At 45.7% G+C, this 24,773-nt stretch overlaps 1 protein-coding gene across 3 annotated transcripts in view; it reads right to left on the reverse strand.

Annotated features, from left to right (window-relative positions):
• Positions 1–16,103: 16,103 nt before the first annotated feature.
• Positions 16,104–24,773, reverse strand: part of RAB7A (RAB7A, member RAS oncogene family) — a 75,001-nt gene continuing 66,331 nt past the window's right edge. For all 3 annotated transcript variants that reach the window (XM_025885737.2, XM_073901731.1, XM_073901732.1), the window contains 3 exons: positions 21,987–22,205; positions 20,103–20,231; positions 16,104–16,234 (listed from right to left, as the gene is read on the reverse strand). In XM_025885737.2, coding sequence (XP_025741522.1) covers positions 16,139–16,234; positions 20,103–20,231; positions 21,987–22,205 — 444 coding nt within the window. In that variant the 3' untranslated portion in view covers positions 16,104–16,138. The remainder of the gene's footprint in view (positions 16,235–20,102; positions 20,232–21,986; positions 22,206–24,773) is intronic.

The raw sequence follows: 24,773 nt of genomic DNA on the forward strand, positions 1-24,773 counted from the left end.
AGCTGGCATAAAAGAGAAGCCTGGGAGGGGGCATATCACACTTCCCTGGACCATTTCACAGGGGAGGGAAGTGTGCCCAAAATGCATTCTCTTTTCCCTCAGGCTCATACCTCCTTCCAGTAGCAAAGCTGGCAGGGGGGTCCACAGGCTCTCTTACAGCATTTTATTTTATTTAAAAAAATTTTTTTTTAAGATTTTATTTATTTATTTGACAGAGAGAGAGAGTGCGCAATAGCAGGAACACAAGCAGGGAGAGTGGGAGAGGGAGAAGCAGGCCTCCCGCTGAGCAGGGAGGCTGATGCGGGCTCGATCCCAGGACCCCGGGATCATGACCTGAGCCGAAGGCAGACACCTAACTGACTGAGCCACCCAGGCGCCCCTCTCTTACAGCGTTTTAGCCAAAGAAATCACTCCTTACTCCTCCCCAACACTGCAAAATGCTCACCGTCCGTTCATATAAGGGAGCTGCAAGCAGAAGGCTACAGAACTCAGAACTCAGTAGCTCTCAACCTGGCCTGAGAGCTGAGTTTATAACCCTTTGTCCTGCGTGCTGTGTGATTTTGAGTACTCACAGCCAGCCTCCGCTATAGCTGGGAGGGAGGGCTGATACCAAAGAGGTGGGGCCGTTGCGGGGAGACCTAGGGTCTCTGTGAGGCTAAGCCCTATTTTCAGGTTCGTGGACTAAATTTAGGTACTAACTGCCTTTGACCTTTTTACATTAAGGGTGTCCTTTTTAAAATAAAATGTACGTAACATAAAATTTACCATTTTAATAATTTTTAGTGGACAGTTCAGTGCATTAAGTATATTCGCAATGTTGTGCAACCATCATCACTATTTCCAGAGTATTTCCATCATCCCAAATAGAAACTGTACCAACTAAATATTAACTCTCCATTCCCCCTGCTCCCAACCTCTTTCTTTCCTTCTTTCTTTTTTTAAAGATTTTATTTATTTATAGAGAGAGCGTGAGAGAGAGATCATGAGCAGGGGGGAGGGGTAGAGGGAGAAGCAGACCCCCTGCTCAGCAGGGAGCCCGATGCGGCACTCGATCCCAGGACCCTGGGATCATGACCTGAGCCGAAGGCAGACGTTTAACCGACTGAGCCGCCGAGGCGCCCCTTCTTTGTTTCTTCCTCTCTCCCTCTCTCATTCTTTCTTTCTTTCGACAGCTTGAGCATGCAAGCGGGGATGCGGGTTGGGGGCACAGTGTGGAGCCTGATGTGGGGCTCCATCTCATGACCCCGTGATCATGACTCCAGCCGAAATCAAGGGTCAGACACTTAACCAACTGAGCCACCCAGGCGCCCCAGGAGCCCTTGCTTTTAAATAATCTTGACTAATAGGAATGTGTCTCATAGACACCATTGTAATTCTAGGTTGCTTTTAGTAAGATTTCATCATGTTTGGAAATAGCTATAGATTCTGGTACTGGAAGATGTCACACTTACCTGTTTAAATTTAAAAGATTCCTTTGTTTTAGCTAAGCCTTTTTGAGTCCCTTAGAGCCTGAGAGATGTGCCATGGGGTTGGAGATTGTGTGGTGTTTTATAGTGTACCTTGTTGCACAGAAATTTTCTTGAGGTTGGCAGGAGACCCAGTGTCCATCTATTCCATTCCATGACCACTTTATCCTAACATGGGAATCCTTGGGTTAGGTGGTGAGCATTCCAACAACTTTTAAATGCTCAACCTGTGCCCACCAATTTTGTGGCTGCTTCTGAGATTCCCCTTAGCAACAGTCTTTATCTACATGAAACAAGACAAACATGCACATTAATATTTCAATAGTAACCAAGAGATATGGCTTCCAGGCCAAGAGAAGGCCCCTGTGTGTACCACCACCTGTTCCCACCATGGAAACTTGCATTGGAGAAAGGACTGAACCAGCAGACCTCAACAAATGGGGACTTAAGACTGTGGGCTCCCCATATAAGTTAAGAACTATAAACTGTCCCGAACTGTTCCCATATGGACCTTGGGACATAATCAAGGGCTGGGGGTTTCCACTAATTAAACAAGAATTGTGGTCTGAAACAAACACTACGGGCTTGGGCTCTGGGTAGAACTCTTTGACAGCTGAAGCTCACCTGCCCCCAACTTCTTTCAGTTTCTTAGATTTTTTCCTATTCTAGGCACTTGATATAAGTGGAATCCCACATTACATACCCTCTATGTCAGGCTTATTTTATTTAGCATAATGTCTTCAAGGTGCAACCATGTCATAGCATGATTCAGAATTTTATTCCTTTTTATGGCTGAGTAGTATTCCATTATATATTCCATGGAATACTGTTCAGCCATAAAAAGGAGTAAATGATCACCTTTTGTTTATCCATTCATCTGCTGGTGGGCACTTGGAATGTTACCAGCCTTTGGCTCTTGTGAATAATGTTGCTAGGAATATGATGTATGTGTATCTCTCAGAGTCCTAGCTTTCAATTATTTGGGGTCTGTACCAGGAGTGGAATTGCTGGGTCACATGGTAATTCTACATTTAACTTTTAGCTATGTTAACTTTTTTTTTTAATTTATTTTTATATATATTTTTAAAGATTTTATTTGACAGAGAGAGACACAGCCAGAGAGGGAACACAAGCAGGGGGAGTGGGAGAGGGAGAAGCAGGCTCCCCACTGAGCAGAGAGCCTGATGAGGGACTCGATCCCAGGACCCCGATCATGACCTGAGCCGAAGCCAGACGCTTAATGACTGAGCCACCCAGGCGCCCCTACGTCAACCCTTTTTAGAACGGCTAAATATTTTCCATAGCGGCTGCACCATTTTACATTCCCTCCAGCATGCACAAGGTTTCCAGCTTCTCCACATCATTGTGAACACTTATTTTTTATTTTGTGTAATAGCCACACTAATGGATGTTGGGTGCTTTGGATTTGCATTTCCTCAGTGACTAATGACATTGAACATCTCTTTCATGTGCTTATTGGCCACCTGTTTATCTTTGGAGAAATGTCTATTCAAGTCCTTTGAACATTTTTGAATTGCATTGTTTTGATATTAAGTTGTAGGATTTTTTTTATATACTCTGCTATTAATCCCTTATCAGATATATGATTTACTAAAGTTTTTAATGAAGTCCAGCTTATCTATTTTGTTGTTGTCTGTGCCTTAGTGGTCCTATCCAAGAAATCATTGCCAAAGTCACTGCCTTGAAGTGTCCCCCTATGTTTTCTTTTTTTAAATTTTATGTATTCATTTGACAGAGGGAGAGAGAGTGCATAAGCAGGGCAGAGGGAGAAGCAGACTCCCTTCCTGAGTGGGGAGCCTGACTCGGGGCTCAGTCTCAGGACCACAAGATCATGACCTGAGCTGAAGGCAGATGCCCAATTGATGGAACCACCCAGGCGCCCCTCTATGTTTTTCTCTAAGAGTTATACGGTTTTAGCCATCATTCTTTGCTCCATTTTGAATTGTGTCTATAGTGTTAGGTAAGGGCCCAACTTCTTTCTTTTGCATGTGGCCATCCAGTTTTCCCAGCATGATTTGTTGAAAAGACTGTCCTTTCCCCATTCAATGGTCTTGGCACCATTGTTGAAAATTAACCGTATATGTAAGAGTTCTCTTTTTTTTCAACACCCAACGTGGGGCTTGAACTCACAACCCTGAAATAAAGAGTTGTGTGCTTTACTGACAGCCACCAACCAACCCGAATAAGGGTTCATTTCTGGACTCTCTATTCTCTTCCACTGGCCTATATGTCTGTTCCTGTGCTAGTACTACACGTTTTGATTAGTTTTTTTTTTTAAGGAGACAAATTTATTGACTATTCTGCAAAGGAGCAGCAGGTAGGACAGCAAAGGAGAGACTGCCTACACTAGTGTTTCCACCTTTTTTTTAGGGAGGTGGGGGGAGGGCCAGAGGGAGGAGAGAGAGAATTTTAAGCAGGCTCCGTGCCCAGAGTGGAGTCCAACATGGGGCTGGATCTTACCATCCTGAGATCATGACCTGAGCCAAAATCAAAAGTCAGACGCTTAACCAACTGTGCCACCCAGGTGCCCTGATGGGTTTTTCTATTGCTGCAGAAAACATGAGATTTTTTTTTTTAAAAGATTTTATTTCACAGAGAGAGCGACCATCCCAAGATTTTGATAAAGACTGCATTGAAGGGCGCCTGGGTGGCTCAGTTAAGCGTCTGCCTTCAGCTCAGGTCATGATCCCAGGGTCCTGGGATCGAGCCCCGTGTCGGGCTCCCTGCTCCACGGGAGGCCTGCTTCTCCCTCTCCTGCTGTCCCTACCCCTGCTTGTGGTCTTTCACTCTCTGTCAAATAAAATCTTAAAAAAAAAAAAAAAAAAAGACTGCATTGACTCCGTATAGTTTTGGGTAGCACTGTTACCTTAATATTAAGCCTTCCAATCCATGAAGATGGGATGTCTTTCCACTTATTTAGGTCTTCAAGTTCTATCAGCAACGTTCTGTACTTTTCAGTGTGTAAGTCTTACACCTACCAGGTTAAGTTTATTTCTTTTTTTTTTTAATTTTATTTATTTATTTGAGAGAATGAGAGAGTAAGAGAGAACATGGGGGGGGTCAGAGGGAGCAGCAGACTCCCTGCTGAGCAGGGAGCCCAATGTGGGACTTGATCCTGGGACTCCAGGATCATGACCTGAGCCAAAGGCAGTCACCTAACCAACTAAGCCACCCAGGCACCCTATTTTTACTTTTTTTAAAGATTTTATTCGAAGCGAGAATGAACAGAGGGGAGGGGAAGAGGGAGAAGCAGGCTCTCCGCTGAGCAAGGAGCCCGACGTGGGACTCGATCTCAGGACCCTGGGATCATGACCTGAGCCGAAGGCGGATGCTTAGCCGACTGAGCCACCCAGGAGCCCTCTTTTGCAACTTTCAAATATGTAATACAGTATTATTAACTATAGTCATCATGCTGCACATCAGTTATTACATCATGGGCTTCTTTATAACTGGAAGTATGTACCTTCTGACCACCTTCACTCATTTCACCCAACCCCCACCCCCTGCCTCTGGCAACCACCAATCTGTTCTCTGTATATGAGTTTGTTTTTTTGTTTTTTAGATTCCACATATAGGTGAGATCATATGGTATTATGTCTTTGTCTGACTTATACTTAGCACAATGCCTTCAAGGTCTAGCTATGTTGTCACGAATGGCAAAATTTCCCTTTTATGGCTGTGTACACACACACACACACACACACACACACACACACACACCACATCCTATCCATCCATCGACAGACATGTAGGTTGCTTCCATGTCCTGACTATCCTATCATAAATAATGCTGCAGTGAACGCTGGGGTACATATGTCTTTTGACCTTGTATTTTCATTTCCTTTGGATAAATACCCAGAAGTGGGATTAACCCATTATCAGATAGATGATGTGTAAATATTTTCTCCATATTTAAATTCTTGAATATTTTTCAAATGCTTCTTCTACATCAATTGATGGGATCATGTTTTTTTCCCTTGATTCTAAGATTTTTATTTATCAGAGTGAGTGAGTGAGCACAAGCAGGGGGAGCAGCAGGCAGAGGGAGAAGCAGGCTCCCTGCTGAGCAAGGAGCCCAATGTGGGACTTGATCCCAGGATCCTAGGATCATGACCTGAGCTGAAGGCAGACACTTAACCGACTAAGCCACCCAGGCGCCTCCATTTTCCCTCCATTCTATAAATATGGATTATATTGAAAGATTTTCATGTTGAAGCATCCTTGCATTCTAGGAATAAACCCCACTTGGCCATGGTGTATAATCCTTTTAATAGGCTACAGCATTTTCCTAGCAGAGAATCAATGACCTAATAGCATTTTGGTACTCTTCAGGATAACCTGAATTAAAGTCAGAGTTGGAGGATCCTATCCCATGGCAAGGAATTGAAAAGACAGCAAGTTTCCTGGTCCTTCCACAACTCCTAGACAAAACAATCCCCAAACAGTCCTTTCTGGTGGAGGGAGCGGGGTACCGGAAGACCAGAGAGAGCCAGGGTACTTTTTCCGAACTGACAGCCACGCTAGAATTAACAGATACAGATGCAAACCCAACTATCGAATTCACCACTTCAGTTCAGTAGGTCCTCCCAGGTGGCTTTTTCCTTCCTTAAAGCTCGAAATGTATTATGCCTTTACCCCTTCCCCTCCCTAGCCTAAAGAAGGGAGTAATAATTCACCCATGAACTAGACTAAAGCCCAAGTGCTAACAAAATTCCAGCACTCGCTCCCTTCATGTAATTCCAGCAAAATTCCATGTACCCCTGCAAAAGAGGGCATCTTCAGCCTCGCAGGCTGAATGGAGGCGGGACTTCTGCCAGCTGAAGAGGAGCCAGGAAAGGGAAAGTGGAAGCACAGTGCTCCTCTACTCAAAGGAAAGAGGGAGGCACAGGGTGCACCAAGCCAGCACTCAGGTTCTCTTCCAGACATCCGGCATCTCCCAACTGGCCAGGATGCGAAGGATATGGAGGACTGGCAGTCAGAGAGGGATGGGCAGAGCAGTCTGGCCAGGGCCTCACCACAGCCATAAACCCTGATCTCCTGAAGCAGGTGTTGTCCACTCAATTCTCGGCCAGCACTTGCACAAGGCACTTTATGACCTATGAGCAAGGTAGGCAAGTTTTAAGTGAGGTGGGTCCTCAATTAATGATCATTATGAGGTATTCAGGGATGAGATCACAGCGTTGCATTTTCTTCCAATAGTTTTTAAAATTTATTTTTAGTGTGTTAATTTTAGTGTGCTGGCTTTGCAGGTGCCCTCAACAAATTCTTTTTTTTAAGTAATCTATACACACCCAACGTGGGGTCTGAACTCACGACACGACCCCAAGATCAAGAGTTAGATGCTCTACCAATTGAGCTAGCCAGGTGCCCCTTTCCAAGTTTTTTTTTTAAGATTTTATTTTTTGACAGAGACACAGTGAGAGAGGGAACACGAGCAGGGGGCGTGGGAGAGGGAGAACCAGGCTTCCCGCTGAGCAGGGAGCCCGATGTGGGGCTCGATCCCAGGACCCTGGGATCATGACCTGAGCCGAAGGCAGACACTTAACCACTGAGCCACCCAGGCGCCCCTCTTTCCAAGTTTTTAAGAACAGCTAGAAAACTGGATATTGTGTGGTATCTTCCAGTTTAAAAATATCGGTTGGATGTGTGTACGGAAAGTGGGGTCAAAAATTAATGGGCAGGACTGCAACTTAGTGTGTGTGTGGGGGGGGTACAGCTAGAACACACATTTGAGATCTCTTTTTTAAGCCTAAATCCTCTTCTGTCTCTTAGGAACCAGCGACGGGCCTTACATGTAATTGTAACTCATAAAATACTTGGGGTAGTATTTTTCACCACTTCAACTCCGGCTGCACATTAGAATCACCTGAAAAGGGCACCTGGGTGGCTCAGTTGGCTAAGTGTCTGCCTTTGGCTCAGGTCATAAACCCAGGGTCCTGGGATAGAGCCCCCATATCAAGCTCCCTGCTCAGCGGGGAGTCTGCTTCTCCCTCACCCGCTGCCCCTCCCCCCAGCTTGTGCGGTCTTTCTCAAATAAATAAGATCTTGAAAAAAGAAAAATCACCTGGAGAGGTTTTAAAAAACTACCTTGGGGGTACCTGGGTGGCTCAGCTGGTTAAGTGTCTGCCTTTGGCTCAGGTCATGATCCCAGGGTCCTGGGATTGAGCCCCCACATTGGGCTCTCTCCTCAGCAGGGAGTCTGCTTCTCCCTCTCCCTCTGTGCTCGCTCTCTCATATAAATAAATATTAAAAAAAAAAAAAAAGGCTACCTTGGGGGCACCTGCCTGGCTCAGTTGGTGGAGCACATGACTCAATCTCCATCCAGGTTGTGAGTTTGGGCCCCACGTTGGGTGTAGAGATTACATGAACTCTGGGAAAAAAAGAAAAAAAAAAGGCTACCTGGGATACCCCAGCACTGTCAAGTTTAATAAATCAGGTGGGATCCAGGCCTCCAGCTGACTTTTTTTTTTTTTTTAAAGATTTTATTTATTTGACAGAGACAGCAAGAGAGGGAACACAAGCAGAGGGAGAGGGAGAAGCAGGCTTCTTGCCGAGCAGGGAGCCTGATGCGGGGCTCGATCCCAGGACCCTGGGATCATGACCTGAGCCGAAGGCAGACGCTTGACTGAGCCAAAGCAAAAGAGAGAGCACACACAAGTGAGGCGAATGACAGAGGGAGAGAATCTTGAAGCAGACAGACTTCTCGCTGAGCGCAGAGCCCGATGCAGGGCTCGATCCCAGGACCCTGAGACCATGACCTGAGCCGAAGGCAGCCGCTTAACCGACTGAGCCCCCCAGGCGTCCCTCTCAGCCAACTTTAGACAAGTTGTTTTCTCTTAACTGTTTTTCCTCTTTACAGAAGGTAGTTCACACCTTACAAGGTTTTTTGTTTTGTTTTTGCCTTTTTAAGATTTTACTTATTTCTTTGAAAGAGAGAAAGCGAGAGAGATCACAGAGGGAGAGGGAGAAGCAGACTCACCGCTGAGAGGAGAGCCCAATGTGGGGCTTGATCCCAGGACTCTGAGATCATGACCTGAGCCGAAGGCAGACGCTCAACTGAGCCACCCAGGCACCTCCCTTACAAGGTTTTTAAGGAAAGGGAAGGGGAAAGTTTTAAGCCAGGAAGGAGAAACCTGGCATGAAGCCAGCTTTAAGAAATAAAGATAAATGAAAAGTTAATGACACACATAGGAGCTAATATGGAGACAGGATATGTTACCAGCTGAATTGTCTTCTCCCCAATTCATATGGGTCCCAGTACCTCAGAATGTGAAGACAAGTTCTTTAAAGAGGTAGCTGAATTAAAATGAGGTCATATGCATGGGCCCTAACCCATTATGACTGGTATCCTCCTAAAAAGAGATTAGGACACAGACACACTCAGAAGGAAGACCATGTGAAGAAAAAGGGAAAAGATGCCCACCTACAGGCCAATGAGAGGGGCCCCCAGATGGAGCCAATTCTGCTGACACCTTGAACTCGAACTTTTATCCTCCAAAATGGTGAGAAAATGAAATTGTTAAGTCACCCAGTCTGTGGTATTTGTAATAGTGGTCCTAGTAAACTAATCACACAGGACATACCCAAGAGAAAAGCCAAAGAAAAAGAAAATGGGATCTGTGAGATGACAGTAATTTGGGACACAGGAAAAGGCCTCTAGGACTAGGGGCACATGGTCAGGTTCAGAGCTGGCTTCATGATCAAGTTCAAGGAGCAGCAGGTCAGATCATGATCTGTCAGGATGAAGGTAGGAGGATAAGGATCACCGTTAGTGTTAAGGTCAACTTTAAGGATAATTATCAATTCAGGGTCGGGTGGGTTAAAGTGGGTCTGTCAGTACAGTGGCAGGATCAGTATGAAGGCAATGTCATCTCAAGGTCAAGTTGAGAAAGGTTAAAATGAATGTCAATGTCAAAGTGAGAATCTAGGGCAGGGTCAAGGTCAGGTTCAAAAAGCAAGATACAGTCATGATGATGATCAGGGTCAGAACCAGAGTCAGATTCAAGGAAAAATTCAAATTCAAATTCACTTCAAGGTCATGGTGTCTCAAGGTAAAGGATGGTTGTTGGTGTCAGAAAGAGTTCTAAAGGGGCACCTGGCTGGCTCAGTCAGAAGAGCATGCGACTCTTAATCTTGGGGTCATGTGTTTGAGCCTCACGTTGGCTGTAGAGCTTACCTGTTAAAAAAAAAAAAAGTCTTAAGAATTTAAGGTCAGGTTCAAGATCCAGTACAAATTTAGGATAAGATACAATCAGAGTACTGGTTTCTATCAGAATAAGGGTCAGGTCAAAGGTCTGAATATTCTGAAGGGCCATGATCAAAGTCATTTTAAGTTCAGGGCAGCTCAAAATCAGGACTATCATCAGTGACATGATGATGGATTCAAGGTCAAGTATAAATTTAGGACATGACATGGCCAGGACAATGATCAGGGTGTTTTAGATTTAGGCTCAAGGTCATGAAAAGCATCAGTGTATTTGGTTCAGTACCACGGGCAAGGTCAGTTTCAAGGACAAAACTGAGAACAAAATATGGTAAGGATGATGGTCAGGGTGAAAACAAGGGTTAGAATTAGGGCCTGGTTCAGGATCACTTTCAAATTTGAAGTCAAATTCATAGTCATTCCAAGTTCAAGGAGGGTTAATATCAGGATGATTGTTAGTGTACAACGTTGAAGGTCAAGTTCAAGATCAAGCTGAGTGAGCTGTAGTCAGAACATCAGATCAAGGTCAGGTTCCAGGTCAACTTCAAAGTTAATCCAGGTCATTTCAAGGGGATCATTGTCAGGATCATTAGTGTATGGACAAGATTGAGGTCAAGAAGTTCTAGGTTAAAATCAGTGACTCAGTGTAAGACGGCAGGGTGATCAGTGTAAGATGGCAGGGTGATCAGGGTCAGGATAAGGGTTAATTTTTCTTTTTTTTTTAAGATTTTATTTGAGAGCGAGTGAGCTCAAGCAGGGGGAGCGGCAGAGGGAGAGGGAGAAGCATGCTCCCCGCTAAGCAAGGAGCCCAATGCAGAACTCTATTCCAGGACCCTGGGATCATGACCTGAGATGAAGGCAGGTGCTTAACTGAGCCACCCTGGCGCCCCAAAGGTAAATTTCAAGGTCACTTCAAGATGATCAAATTTAGGGGCGCCTAGGTGGCTCAGTCGGTTAAGCGTCTGCCTTCGGCTCAGGTCATGATCCCGGGGGGTCCTGGGACCGAGCCCCACATCGGGCTCCCTGCTTGGCGGGAAGCCTGCTTCTCCCTCTCCCACTCCCCCTGCTTGTGTTCCCTCTCTCGCTGTGTCTCTGTCAAATAAATAAATAAAATCTTTAAAAAAAAAAAAGATCAAATTTAAGGGTAAGTTCAGCATTGATCTTGGCTAGTTAAGATTTTGAAGTTCAAGTTCATTCCAAGGTTGTGATGAATATTAATATGATATTTAGGGTCAAGTTCAGGTCAAGCTCAAAATGAGGGCAAGAGGAACATGATATCCAAAGGGTGAGAGACTGGATCAGGGTTAGGATCAAGGGCAGTTTCAAGGATAAAGTCAAGTCCAAGATTATTTTTTTTCTTTCTTTTTTTAAAGATTTTATTTATTTGACAGAGAGAGAGATGGCGAGAGAGAGAACACAAGCACGGGGAGTGGGAGAGGGAGAACCAGGCTTCCCGCTGAGCAGGGAGCCCGATGCGGGGCTCGATCCCAGGACCCTGGGATCATGACCTGAGCTGAAGGCAGACGCTTAACGACTGAGCCACTCAGGCGCCCCAAGTCCAAGATTATTTCATAGGCAGGGTGGGTCGGTCAAGGCTGGGTTCATGGAGAAGATCCAGTTTAGGAGCACCTGGGTTGCCTCAGTTGGGTAAGTGTCTGCCTTTGGCTCAGCTCATGATCTCAGGGTCCCGCGTTCAGCTCCCTTCTCAGTGGGAAGCCTGCTTCCCCCTTTCCCTCTGCCGCTCCCCCTGCTTGTGCTCTCTCTCTCAGGCCTGCCACTCTGCCTGCTTGTGCTATTTATCTGTCGAATAAATAAATAAAATCTTTAAAAAAAAATATATATTTTTTTAGATTTTATTTGAGAGAGACAGACACAGCGAAAGAGAACACAAGCCAGGTGAGTGGGAGAGGGAGAAGCAGGCTTCCTGCTGAGCACGGAGCCCGATGCAGGGCTCAATCCCAGGACCCTGGGATCATGACCTGAGCCAAAGGCAGACACTTAACCGACTGAGCCACCCAGGCGCCCCTCAAATAAAATCTTTTAAAATAAAATAAGGATCCAGTTTGAGGAAAAGTACAAGGTCAAATTACAATTAGGATGAGACATGGTCAGAATGAGTTTCAAGGTCTTTTCAAAGCAAGGAAGGGTCAAGGTCAATGTGAGGTACAGGAAGACTGTTAAGGTCACAATGAAGGTTAAGAGGTTCAATATCAAGGTCATGTTCATGTGCAAGGTCAGGCTGGGAGCAAAAATCACAGGTCTTTGGAGTGTGTCTGGCTTAGCATCAAGGCTTGGGTCAGGATTAGTGAAACAAGATGAACAAAACTCAGCAAAATACATTCACCTCAACAGCCAGCTCTGAGAGTTTGAGTAAATTAAGAGGAGTCTAATTAATGTAAGCATGCTCAGTCTCAATTATTTGATTTACAAAACTCCTAACTGCATGTTAGCATAAACCAAGATGGACAAGAAGTGTACTCCATACGTTCATCTCTCTGGGACATTATTTCTCTGAGGCAGAGTGCATTAGCATGAATCTAATTAGTGCTATTGAAAAGCATCATTTAGTTCAAACGAGCTCAGTCTCAGACATTCTTCCTAAAGCAAAACCTTAATTGCTGGCTAGAATTAACTAACGTGAACATAAGCAATGCAACATATACATTCATCTCAAAGGCATATTCTTAACAAATGGGAGGAATTAGGATCGATATGATTAGGAGTTTGGATAAGAATTCCTGTTAGTGTAAGGCACCAGGGTGGCTCAGGTCATGATCTCCAGGTCTCGGGATCGAGCCCTTCATCAGGCTCCCTGCTCTGTGGGGAGCCCGCTTCTCCCTCTCCCTCTGCCTGCCACTCCCCCGCTTGTGTGCTCACATGCTCTGTCAAATAAATAAAAAATAAAATCAGGGGCACCTGCCTGGGTGGCTCAGTCGGTTAAGTGTTTGCCTTTAGCTTAGGTCATGATCTCAGAGCCCTGTGATAGAGCCCCACGTCCAGCTCTCAGCTCAGCAGGGAGTCTGCTTCTTCCTCTCCCTCTGCTTCTCCCCCTGCTTGTGTTCTTTCTCTCAAATGAAAAAAGAATTCCTATTAATGCAACAAACAGTCCCAGACTCCTTATAGATTGTTGGAGTAAACTGCAAGTAGGCACTGCAATACACATTCATACTGTGAGATAGTGAATTTGGATCAAACTAAGGCATACTATTTATTTATTTAAAAGATTTTATTTGTCAGAAAGAGCACAAGCAGGGGGAGCGGCAGGCAGAGGGAGAAGCAGGCTCCCCACCAAGCAGGGAGCCCGATGTGGGACTTGATCCCAGGACCCCGGGATCATGACCTGAGCTGAAGGCAGTTGCTTAACTGACTGAGCCACTCAGGCTTCCCTAAGGCATACTATTTAAACAAATTTATATTAGTGCAACAAATCCATTTCCATTCTTCTCAAAATTCTTGTTTGAGCAAACTGCGATGAATGGAAACACAGCAACACACGTTGGTCTCAATTCACTTTTTTTTAAAGATTTATTTATTTGGAAGAGAGCAAGAGTAAGAGCGCACAAGCGGGGGGCGGGGGGAGCAGCAGAGGGAGAGGGAGAAGCAGGCCTCCTATTGAGCACAGAGCCCAAAGCAGGGCTCAGTCCCAGGAACCAGAGATCATGACCTGAGCCAAAACCAAGAGTTGGACACTCAACCGACTGCACCACCCAGGCGCCTCTCAGCCATTACCTCTTACTGTAAGTGGTCATCTCAAAATGAAAGAGGTCAACGTCAGGATGGTTATCAGTTTTAGACTGATGGTTGTGATCAGAGGTCAAGGTCCACTTCCATGTCACATTTAAGGTTAGGACCAGAGAATATGATTGAGGAAGAGGAGGCTGGTTTGTAGAAGTGAGCATCACACAGATCCGTACACTAGAGAAGATCTAGGCCATGAGGCACTAGCCATAGTGGAACTGTAATTGTGAGCTTCTATTTTTTTTTTTTTTGAAGATTTATTTATTTATTTGAGAGAGCGAGTGGGGGAAGGGGCAGAGGGAGGGAATATCCAAGCTGACTCCTGCTGAGCGTACAGCCTGATGCGGGGCTCGATCTCACGGACCCATGAGACTGTGACCTGAGCCAAAACCAAAAGCTGGACATTTAACCCACTGAGCCCCCAGGTGCCCCAGTTGTGAGCTTCTGAAAATGCTATTTGTAACAAACAAACTGAGCCAAGAGCAGGCGCAGGGAAAGGAACCAATTGAGGAACCTGAGAAGTGGAAATGTAGAAAAGTGCAGCGAAGTAGAATCCAAGAGCTTAGTCAATGGGGGCATTTCTAGAAGCAAAACCTACACCAACCCTCTGATTGAAACACTACTGTTCTATAAATTTGGTTCTAGGTGGCATATATTCAGTTCCAGCTGGTGACCTATAATATTGGAAAAAGGGCCCCCTGCTGCCACATCTTCTTCTCCTGTGAAAAATCAGAAATCCAGAAATATGATATCTAAGTATTAGCAACTACGCCAACTACAAAACAGAACAAAAGAGCACAAAGGCTAATTAGCTCATACCCGATAGGCTATGCCTGGTCTACAGGCACAAACAGTCTGTAGTTGCTCCTCTACAGGGACAATGTTTTCTCCATTCAGAGGCCCCACACCCCATCACTGATTAAAAAAACCAAAACCAAAAACTAGGGACAGGCACTGTAGGGCTGGACGTGACAAGGCTTTTCTGCCTCAAAGGCACCACATGTGCCCAGTTATGAAGGGCTCTTTGGCTTGATAAAGCATCGGATATGATTAGCTAACATGGTCTCTACTGAGCCAAGGGTCTAGAAGAAGGAAAAAAGACAGGGCAAAGGCAGATGATCTTTGTTCTTGTTACATTTTATTGGCATCACGTTCATCTCTTTACAGAAGAACTTGGCCCACACCCTAGAATGTAGACCTTTGGAAAAAGAGGAAGTGCTCCGTTAAGCAAGCTACAATGCAGGGGCAGATCCTAGGGAGGGGGCAGAACTGCCAGGGTTCCATACCAAAGAAACAGGTTAATGAATAGTGGGCAATACTGGGAGTTGGTGGGGAAAAGGAGAAAAAGGTTTGCTAACCTAAGGATACCACAACCCTGAAAGGAGTGCCTTCTAGAACAAAGGTAAAATCACTAGGACAGATCTGTTAGGATTTTCCTTTTCCTCTTATCAGTAGGATGCTGACCTAATAGGGGAGTTTTGAAGTGTGGAGCGGGGCAGGGGGGGAATGAGAATTTTAATTTCTGAAACAACGGCCATTTATCCATTGCACACGCCACTGTATTATGCAAATCAACCTTTTGGAAAATTTAGACACAGAAGGGAACTAGACAGTTTTCCCCCTGGAGAGATGAAAAGCTTTTTGGCTCTTAAGTCTTTGATAAAAGGCGTACATAATTCTTGTGTCTACTGTACAGAATACTGCCTCTAGCTGGATTTCTGAATTCTGAGTTGCTAACACTCTGCAATCCAGACAGGGTTCAACCCTCCATCTTACACGCCTGCATTACAGGACTTAAACACATAATCCAAGAATTTCTTACACTAATTTATACATTTTTAATTGGTTGCATATATTAACATGTACTATAAGATTCTTTTCTAAGAAGCATTACATAATAAATGGATACTGTAAAAAGATCTGATTAGTTAAAAGTAACAAGCATTAACAGATACATACAAAACTCAGCCTGATCAGACTGGGTGTGAGCCTGTAACGAAGCATGGGGCACCAGCCTTCCCAAGTGGTAGCCTTCACAGGAGGGAGGGGTGGGGGTAGGGGGTAAAAAGACCACAAGACCGTTAAAAAAATCAGGTAACTAATTAGACACAGATAAACTGTAAACAGTTCTCTCTCCCCAGTGGACAAAAAGAATAAGCTTCTGATGCTGACTCCACACCAGAACGATTTCTACAGCTTGCCTGTCGTGCTGTCGTACAAGGGCTGATGTGGTGGGTGGGTAGACCCCGATGCAGTCATCACAGGCTGATGATGGGCTGGAGTCTGTCTGCTTGTATCAGGGGTGGGTGGGTGGGTGGGTGTGTGGGTGTGTGTGTGTGTCTGGAGTCTGCTTGTATCAGGGGTGTGTGTGTGTGTGTGTGTGTGTCTGGAGTCTGTCTGCTTGTATCAGGGGTGTGTGTGTGTGTGTGTGTGTGTGTGTGTGTGTGTGTCTGGAGTCTGTCTGCTTGTATCGGGGTGTGTGTGTGTGTGTGTGTGTGTGTGTGTGTGTGTGTGTGTGTGTGTCTGGAGTCTGCTTGTATCAGGGGTGTGTGTGTGTTTTAGGGTGAGTGTGTTGATGGGGGTTTCTTTTGGCAGCTGGATTCGAGAGATGACTTTATGTTTTGTTTGGAAGAGGAGAGGGGCTTGTGTTGGAAGGCCTAAGTGTGTTCTTTGTTTGTGAAGGACTCTGTGCTCTGCTCTCACTGCCCCTTCAGCAACTGCAGCTTTCCGCCGAGGCCTTGGCCCGGTCGTTCTTGTCCAGTTTGATGGGTTCGGGGAATTCATTGTACAGCTCCACCTCTGTTTCCTGGGCAGGGAGAGAGAAAGGTCTGTTACTCAGGGTATGGGGAACTTCCGAGCTCAGCAGTAGCCTCAGCGGTGCTCCGCCACGGCTCTCGGTGGGCAGGAGGCTGGGGTACAGACGCGGCAGGGAAGGGAGGGCTCTGGCAGAAGGTGCTCAACTCTCAAGGGCTGAGCAAGGGGCCGACAGGTTTTGTGACAACCCTGGGACAATGTGAAGAGAGAAACCAAGCAGGAAGAGCTGCAATCGATACTGAGCAGTCAGGACACAGCTGACTCATGCTCTCCATCATCATGATGGAGATCTGGTGGCTCGGGGACCACAGCCAGCTCACAAATGCTTTCTGCGTGCTCCGTATCATCTCATCGCCAATACTTTGGAAGTCAGACTTCAACATGGGCTGGATTTTGGCAGCTCTTAGCACCACTTCCACAAGGCAAGTGTGGGCTGGAGCATGAGTGCTCCCTGCCCTCTCAGTCCCAGAACATTACTCTAGTTCCCTATTTGCCATTCATTTTTCTGGACTGATGGTCCGTTTTTTTTTTTTCTCCAAAGATTTAGGAGGGTTTTGCCTCTAAATGCTGCATACTTAGAAACCAGCTATGGATGAATTTTATCACCAACTGTGGTGAGAGGTCATAGGAGATGGACCATGGTCCGTTCAGTGTGACTTTTTGCTGAAGTAACATGTGTCTAGTGAGGAGCAGCTTTCCATTTCCTGGTACAGGAAAACAGTTTGTCACTTCAACACTGGGCACCTATGTGACAGGCAGTGTTCTATAAAAATAAAAACCTCTAGGAATACACATTAAAAAAAAAAGCTTTACTGAGATATACCACAGAATGTACAATTCAGTGGTTTTTAGTGTATTCACAAAGTTGGGCAACCATCACCACTAATTCCACAAATTTTCTTCACCCCATAGAAACCCTGCACCCATTAGCAGTCATTCCCCAGCCCCACCAGACACCACCCCCAAGCCTTGGCAACCACTGACATCTACTTTCTGTCTTTACAGATTTGCCTATTTTGGATATTTCATTTGATGGGACATTTGTTTTTATTTCTGCTTTTTGGCCATTATGAGTAATGCTATTATGAATATTCATGTACAAGATTTTTGTGGACAGGTTTTTGTTTCTCCTGGCTAACACCTAAGAGTGGAATTGCTGGGTCATATAGTGACGCTTCATGTTTAACTTTCTGAGTAACTGCCAGACTGCTTTCCAAAGTGGGTGCACCATTTTACATTCCCACCAGCACCGAGGAATATATTTAATATGGAAGGCAAAGGATGTGAAAAGTGATACAGTGTCACTGAAGGATAGCACACAAAACCTAAAATAATAGCTGTTATGGACTGAATGTCTGTGTCTCTCCAAAATTTCTACATCGAAATCCTAATCCCCAATGTGCTAGTATTAGGATGAAGAAAGTAATGAAGGTGAAATGAGGTCATAAAAGGTGGGGCCCTGATCGGATAGGATCAGTGTGTCCTTGTAAGAAAAGACACCAGACAGTGGGGGTTCCCACTTGCGTGCGCTTGCTGTGAGTACAGAGGAAAAGCCATGCACCCGAGGACAGGAGAAAGACGGCAGTTAGCACTCTGCCGATGGGGGAGGTGTGCTGGTGCCTTGATTATAAACCTCTGGCCTCCACGACCAAGAGATGATAAAAGCCTGCTATTTTGTCACCCAGTCTGCAATATTTTGTAATGGTACCCAAAGCACACTAGTGAGAGCTCTAACACGCAATCCCAATTAGAATCTCAATAAGGTTTTGTATTTGGGAAGGGTGAGGAAGTCAAAAGGTGGAACTGGAATAAAATTCTCAGTCTAAATGGAAAATGCACCAAACAGCAAAAAACAAAACAAAACAAACAAATAAAAAAAACCCAACCCCCCCCAAAACCCACAAAAAAGTCTTTTTGTCAGTCACTAGTCACTTGTCAGCAGAGGTCAGACTACAATATAAAGGCAGTCAAATCAAGATGGTCCAGGCAAGTAACATGCACGCTGCCAAATAGACTGGGAAGACCCAATTTTGGAAGACCAAAAATAGATCCCAATATACATGAACATTAAATACACAAAGGTAATGCTTCAGTCCACTGGGGAAAGTGGTTTATTTAACAATTTGCTGCTAATAATTGAAACAACTGGCTATCCCTCTAAAAGAAAAAAGGTGAGTCCCTTTTTCCTGCCATAAGCCAAAATAAATTTCAATTGAATTAGACAACAAATAATCCAGACACAGGAAACCTAGACATTTAAAATGACACACCTAACAAAAATTACTTTTTTTGATGCCCCAGAAAGATAGCAGCGTTGGAAAAGTCGCTTGCCATACTGGTCAAGTTAATTCCGGTTCACAGAAGGCTCATGGGAAGTGGTGGGCGCCCAGGCCAGTGCCGCGTGCTGGCGGTGTGCAGCAGGGGGGGCCTGACGACTGGCGGCACGGCAGCAGGGCCCCATGCGGTGCTAGCCATTTGCTGCTGAGCAGGAAGAAAAGGACTGAAGTACGACTGCCTTTGAGGAAAGTGATCTGGCACCATCTTTTGAAAGCACAGGTACCTTCCAATCTAACTATCTTACTCCTGAGTGGCTAGCGTGTAGGAACAAAAAAACATTCTAATAAGGCTACAGGGACAGCAATATTCAGAGAGAAAAATTGTTGGTGATGCCAGTTAGCAGGGAGCTGGTGGAAACAACTCCCCAGACCTGTTTAGATTTGCATGCAAGTGTAGGAACACGAGGAAAAGCATCTTCGGTTACTGACCTAGGTGTGAAGGTGGGTTAAAGGAAGGGGGACCAGGGAAGGCAAAGGCCTGGGGCCTGCAGCCTGTTTATCAGTGTTGCTCAGTGGGGGCTCTCCTAGCATTTTGGGTGGATTGATTTCTTTCATCACGGAACACTCAGTGCAGCCTCCAGCCCTTGGAACAACCCATTCCAGTCACTGCCCTACCCACAGGTCCAGATGCCCTGTCCTGCTGAGAACTGGTACCTTCTATAAACCCAGTTTCCTGGAGCTGGCAGAACCTGCTTGCCCTTTACAGCCACCACGTGCTTCCTCAAAATGTTCTCCACATATTCTGGTGTGCACCTCACCTGACACTTACCTGCTCCCCAAGTCTGACCATCACAGGTGACTGATGGTGCTTCACGATCTGTCCTAACTCACTGGCCCCCAAAGAGCTGCTGAATCAAAAGAGCCTTCAACTCCCTCATGCCAAGAAGAAGTAACGGTCTCTTTTTCTGGGAACAGTTGAGTTAACAACATAAATCAGAAAGAACACCTCACTCAAGGAATACAATTCCCAGAACTTCTGGTTAAGCTTTCCTTCTGGTGATCTGGTGATCAAATATAACCAGTTATGAGAACGCCAAGAGTGAGCCCATCTCATTCCATCCTCACAACCACCCTCCAAATCAAGTATTATTTGACAGAGGAGGGTATGGAAGCTCAGAAATGATTTAAAAACAAACAAACAACAACAAAAAAAAACTAGGTCTAATGATGGGTAGCAGACCTGGGATTTGAATTCAAGTTTATCCCCTCCTTCAGTAGAAGGAGCCATCTGACCAAGGGCCTCTTAGTGGTCTCATCTCCTAACAGCGTGCAGAGAGAGTAAGAACATACCCAAGTAAGGGTGGCCTCAGCCTGTCTTCACTGCCCTTGCATTGTATAGGTTATTCACAAACAAGTGGAATTTCTGGAAGCTTTAGCAGGATGCCTCATGGCCTTCCCAGATAAACACATGGGTTCTGGCTACACAGAAAAAAGAGCTAAGAAAGATTAAGGACAAGAAAGCCAGGCACGGGCTAGGTCGACGGTCAGCCACCAGAGGGAGCCAGACAGCTGCAAGAGACCCACCTGTTTAAGTGCATTCCGTGCAATTGTCTGGAACGCCTGCTCCACATTGATGGCCTCCTTGGCACTGGTCTCGAAGTAGGGAATGTTGTTTTTGCTGTAGCACCAGGCCTGTGCCCGCTTTGTGGCCACCTGGAAGAGGAAGAAGGGTGTACGTGTGCTCCTAACAGAGGCAGCTAGCACAGGTGAGGGAGCAGACCAGAGGGTGAGGGTGTGCACGGGTTTGAGGAAGGGGGCTGCACACCTGTCCGAGGTCACGCTGCCAGCTCTGTGTAATACAGCTAGGCCTCAAACCCAAGCGCATTCTACAATCCATAGTTTCTGACCCTTAGCTACACTTACAGGCAGACAATGAAAGAGTAAGCAGCTAGCCCGGGAAGTACGGAATTGTTTCTCTTGGGACCTCAGAGGTCCCAGCCCAGGAAATGCCTGGCAGCTCCGTCTAAAGGTTTGCAGTCCCAGCCCTATTACTGCTAGTGTTACATCACCTGTACCACCGAATTCTGCAGCTCTCACCGACACCCCTGCCTCTCCTACCCTAATTCCTTCCCCACCCCTAGCCCACTTCCAGGCATGAGAGGACTGTCACCTAAGAAAGGGAGAAAAAGAGATCAATGGCCAGAAATAAACCAAGCTATAATTAAGAGTCTATGCTCCCAAGAGAAATGCTATTTCAAAGTAAACCAGAGCAATTTTATTCAAAAGCCCAAAGTGCAATCTTCTGCACGCATGGAGATCCAGGCAGGCCCCTGAGGTACAGGAGCACTCGAGAATGACAAAATCTAATTCTCTCCTCTCGAGTACAGAAGGAGAACTGAGGCTCAGAGGGCAAAGACAATGGCCCAAAGTGAGAGCCGGCTGGAGACAGCATGGGGATTTAAACCAGGTCTCGTGGGCCCTGGTCCTCAAAGGGTGCTAACCGGAAGGTAGTTCACGTTCCCACAGGTACCTTTCTGGAGCCATTCTGGGCTTTGCATAGAACCCACCAAACCACAAGTCACCTTAGAAGCCAGTGTCTCTCATAGGAGAGGAAAACAGTAACGGGCCAAGTAGAAAGCCACCATTTCCCAAGCTTCTCCTGGGTGCCAGGGCTTTTGGGTACACTGTCATCTGATCCCAGAGTATTCTTGTTATATAAGTCAAGATTCATACTCCAAGAAATACTCCCAAATTAAAAGTGCATGAGCCAGGCTTTAAACACTAGTCTGCCTTTAAATCCAAAAGACCAAAATGCAGACTGCAACGGGCCTCAAGTCAAATTATTTCATAGGGACCAAAATGATGGCCAGTATAGGTAACTCCACAAAATGGACTTGCTATTCTCTTGGCATAATTTCAAAGGTAATACCACTGCAGACTTTCACTGTCCCTGTTTTGCCACAGGGGAAGCAAAAATGGTATGCCTTTACTGGATTAGGAAGCAAGGCCCGATTCCAAGGACTGGGCAGCTAACTAGTTAGTTATGCCTCCCCTTTACCCCACTGTGGGGGCGCACATACACAGAGATCTACTGGGGACTGGTCCTTAAGGCACATGGCTTTTTACCAATCAAAACCAAAAACAGGGGCACCTGGGTGGCTCAGTCGTTGAGCGCCTGCCTTGGGCTCAGGTCATGATCCCAGGGTCCTGGGATCCAGCCCTGCCTGCATCGGGATCCCTGCTTGGCGGAGAGCCTGCTTCTCCCTCTCCCATTCCCCCTGCTTGTGTTCCCTCTCTCACTGTCTCTCTCTCTGTCAAATAAATAAAATCTTAAAAAACACCCACTAAAACCAGTACCTGTCATCTGAAATTTAGCTGCCACTTTTAAAAGGCCCAGGAGCCATGACCTAAATGAGGGCAGATTCATAAGCCTCCACATTTAGGATTCCCACTATCTTTAGCACTTACTTGTCTGTTTTCGAGGTCAATCTTGTTTCCCAACACAACGAAGGGGAAGTTTTCAGGATCCCGGGGACTGGCCTGGATGAGAAACTCATCTCTCCAGCTATCAAGGGTTTTGAATGTGTTGGGGGCAGTAACGTCAAATACCAGAACGCAGCAGTCTGCACCTCTGTAGAAGGCCACACCAAGTGACTGGAACCGTTCCTGGCCTGCTGTGTCCCAGATCTGCGAGAGACAAAACATTATTCCTTAGGGGGCACAGCACTAGGAGTGGGGGACGCCAGAGGAAACGAGCTGCACTATGGAGCCACTGAGAGAGAAGCAACTTCAGATTTCAGAATTCAGGAAGCAGTGCAGCACCAGAGTATCCCACACAGCCCTGACAGAGAGTATATGTGATTGCATGTTATGCGGAGGGCAGACACCGAGTCTGAAATCTGCTAGAAAATATTTTCATCTTGATCTGGGCGGTGGTTCCATGAATAGATATTTATGTAAAATTCATGATATAAACTTAAGATTTATGTACCCTGGGAACTTTCTGGGGGTGATGGAAATACAGGGACGTTAATTACACACTGAATTGTACACTTAAATCTACATATTGTGTTGTATATAAAGTTTACCTAAAAAAATCAGAATGTTTTATTTATATTACGACTCAATTAAAAAAGAAAAAGCAAACAAAAACCCCTGAGAGAGAGAGATATGAAGGGAAAGACAACAAGGACATACTTTAGAATAGAGGGGAAAGCCAGCTTTTAATCAAAAGAACACCAGGTACTACTGACTAGCTCAAAGAACTTCCTGTCGTTCATTGCCATGCTAGGTTGAGAGCAGGGGTGGATTTCCTTACTGCCCTAGATCCCTAACAAGGCCACTCTGGTCAGCCTGAGAGATGGTGAGTGTTCTGAGGAATGGTTCCACACCCCCCGGCAAGTCATCTGGTTTAAGACAGTGGGGGTCAGAAGCAGCATACCATTACTTCTAGCTGACATGGGCCTTTAACTGTTGGATTCACTGTTTGCAGGGAACCCACTTAACTTCAGAACAACATAAGAACTTGGACCAACCTTTATAACCCAAATAAATGGCAACTTTATGTCCAAATCACCAGCCAACTACCCCAAAGGCCCACGGTTTGAACCAAAATGCGAGTGTGGGTTGGGTCACTATAGTTTTATCTCCAGAACCAAATTTTGCAGAAGGATGGTTGAGCTCCTTTGTGAAGGCCTTCTCAGGCGGTCAGTCCTGCCTCCCTCCAAGTGATCCAGAACACTTGGGGAACCCGTCAAGTGTCCCTAGGCTATACACAGATTGAGCTCCCAATTAAGGTAGGAAGAGCACCCTATAAGATGAGGTTATGATGTTTGATTAGAATAAACAGGCACAAGAGAAATAACACAGGACAGGGCAGTAATATGGGATTCACATTTCTTTAACACTACCAACGTAATCAAAGCTCATGACGTTCTATTAAATCCCCTAACACCTCCCAAAATATTCTCTGAAAGGAGTCCTAAAACCTACTGTGCAAATCCAGACAGTTGATTTATTCTTGGGGACTGGCTCAAATGACACTGCAGCAAACAGGAGCAGAGCCAGAACTTAATATTGACTGGAGGGCTGGACACAGCGGCAGTAGGACCCCCTAAAGAAGGTCCAATAAAGCAGTATGACTACACAACTCTAAACTCTGGCCCACAGATTGGCCAAGAATAGCACAGGCCAACAGCATGCTGGAAGGGGGCTACTGTGGTTACCAATGTCAGGGCTGAGCAAAAGTGCGCACTTCAGCTTTCTGTCAATGAACAGTCCCCAAGAGCCTAAGTGTTACTCCTACGAGGAAGACAGTTCTGAGAAACCCGCCTCAGCCTTTTCTTCCAATGCGCATGACCCTCCATAACCAGTACATGAAAACATGGCTGACAGGACTCCTGGCCACGACTGTGAGAGCAGAGAGCCCAACCTTGGCAGCCCACTCCATCCCCAGGAAACCCCAACCACTACATACACTATCTACACGCACTTCACTCTGGGAAGAATCTTTCTAAAATAGGACATGCCCTAGCAGCCATGGGAGGTGAGCCTGACTGTAGAGTAGAGGCAGGAGGCTGTCATGAATGTCTGTGTGTGGCACAGGAGTGCTCAGGCCACTGGTAAAAGAAGCAGCCACTCAAACAGAACCAGAAGGAAGTGACGATGACTTCGATATAAGGGTGAAGACACACTCAAAGGCAATTATTCTCCTTGCCTCTCATCAGGATGGGGAATTAAATGCAACCCCCACTACAACAAACAAAGCACACACATGCAGACAAAATTCGATCTCCGGTGTCAGTGGATAACCAGTAGAAGGACTGCTGGTGACGTCTGCTCTTGTGCTTTTCTGGTTTCCCAATGCCCTACAGTGAATATGTGTCTCTGAGTAAAAAAATGAACCCTTTCTCGTAACAGGGAGACTGATCGATGGAGGGGGACGCAAGAGCCTGGTCATACAATAAGGAAAGTAGAAACAGACAATTATTTCTATAAAGAGAAAGTAGGAAAAAACCAGAACTTAAATCTAGGCTTGGACAAATTAAAAAAAAAAATTTTTTTTTTCCATTAGAGAAGTAACACTGTTACTATGTAAACATTTGGGTAAGTAAAGCCAAAGCTAAAAAACCCCCTGGAACACTTGGCACCCTCCCACATGGAGAGCATCTTCATTAGCTCATTTTTTATTCTAGGCATCCAGGCTGTGGGGTTTTACGTAGCTGAAATCTCACACCACGCATCACGCCGCACCCT

This window comes from Callorhinus ursinus, unplaced genomic scaffold (genome assembly GCF_003265705.2).
Source record: "Callorhinus ursinus isolate GAN/ISIS: 27379988/994484 unplaced genomic scaffold, GSC_fseal_2.0 scaffold15, whole genome shotgun sequence".
Classification (NCBI taxonomy): Eukaryota; Metazoa; Chordata; class Mammalia; order Carnivora; family Otariidae; genus Callorhinus; species Callorhinus ursinus.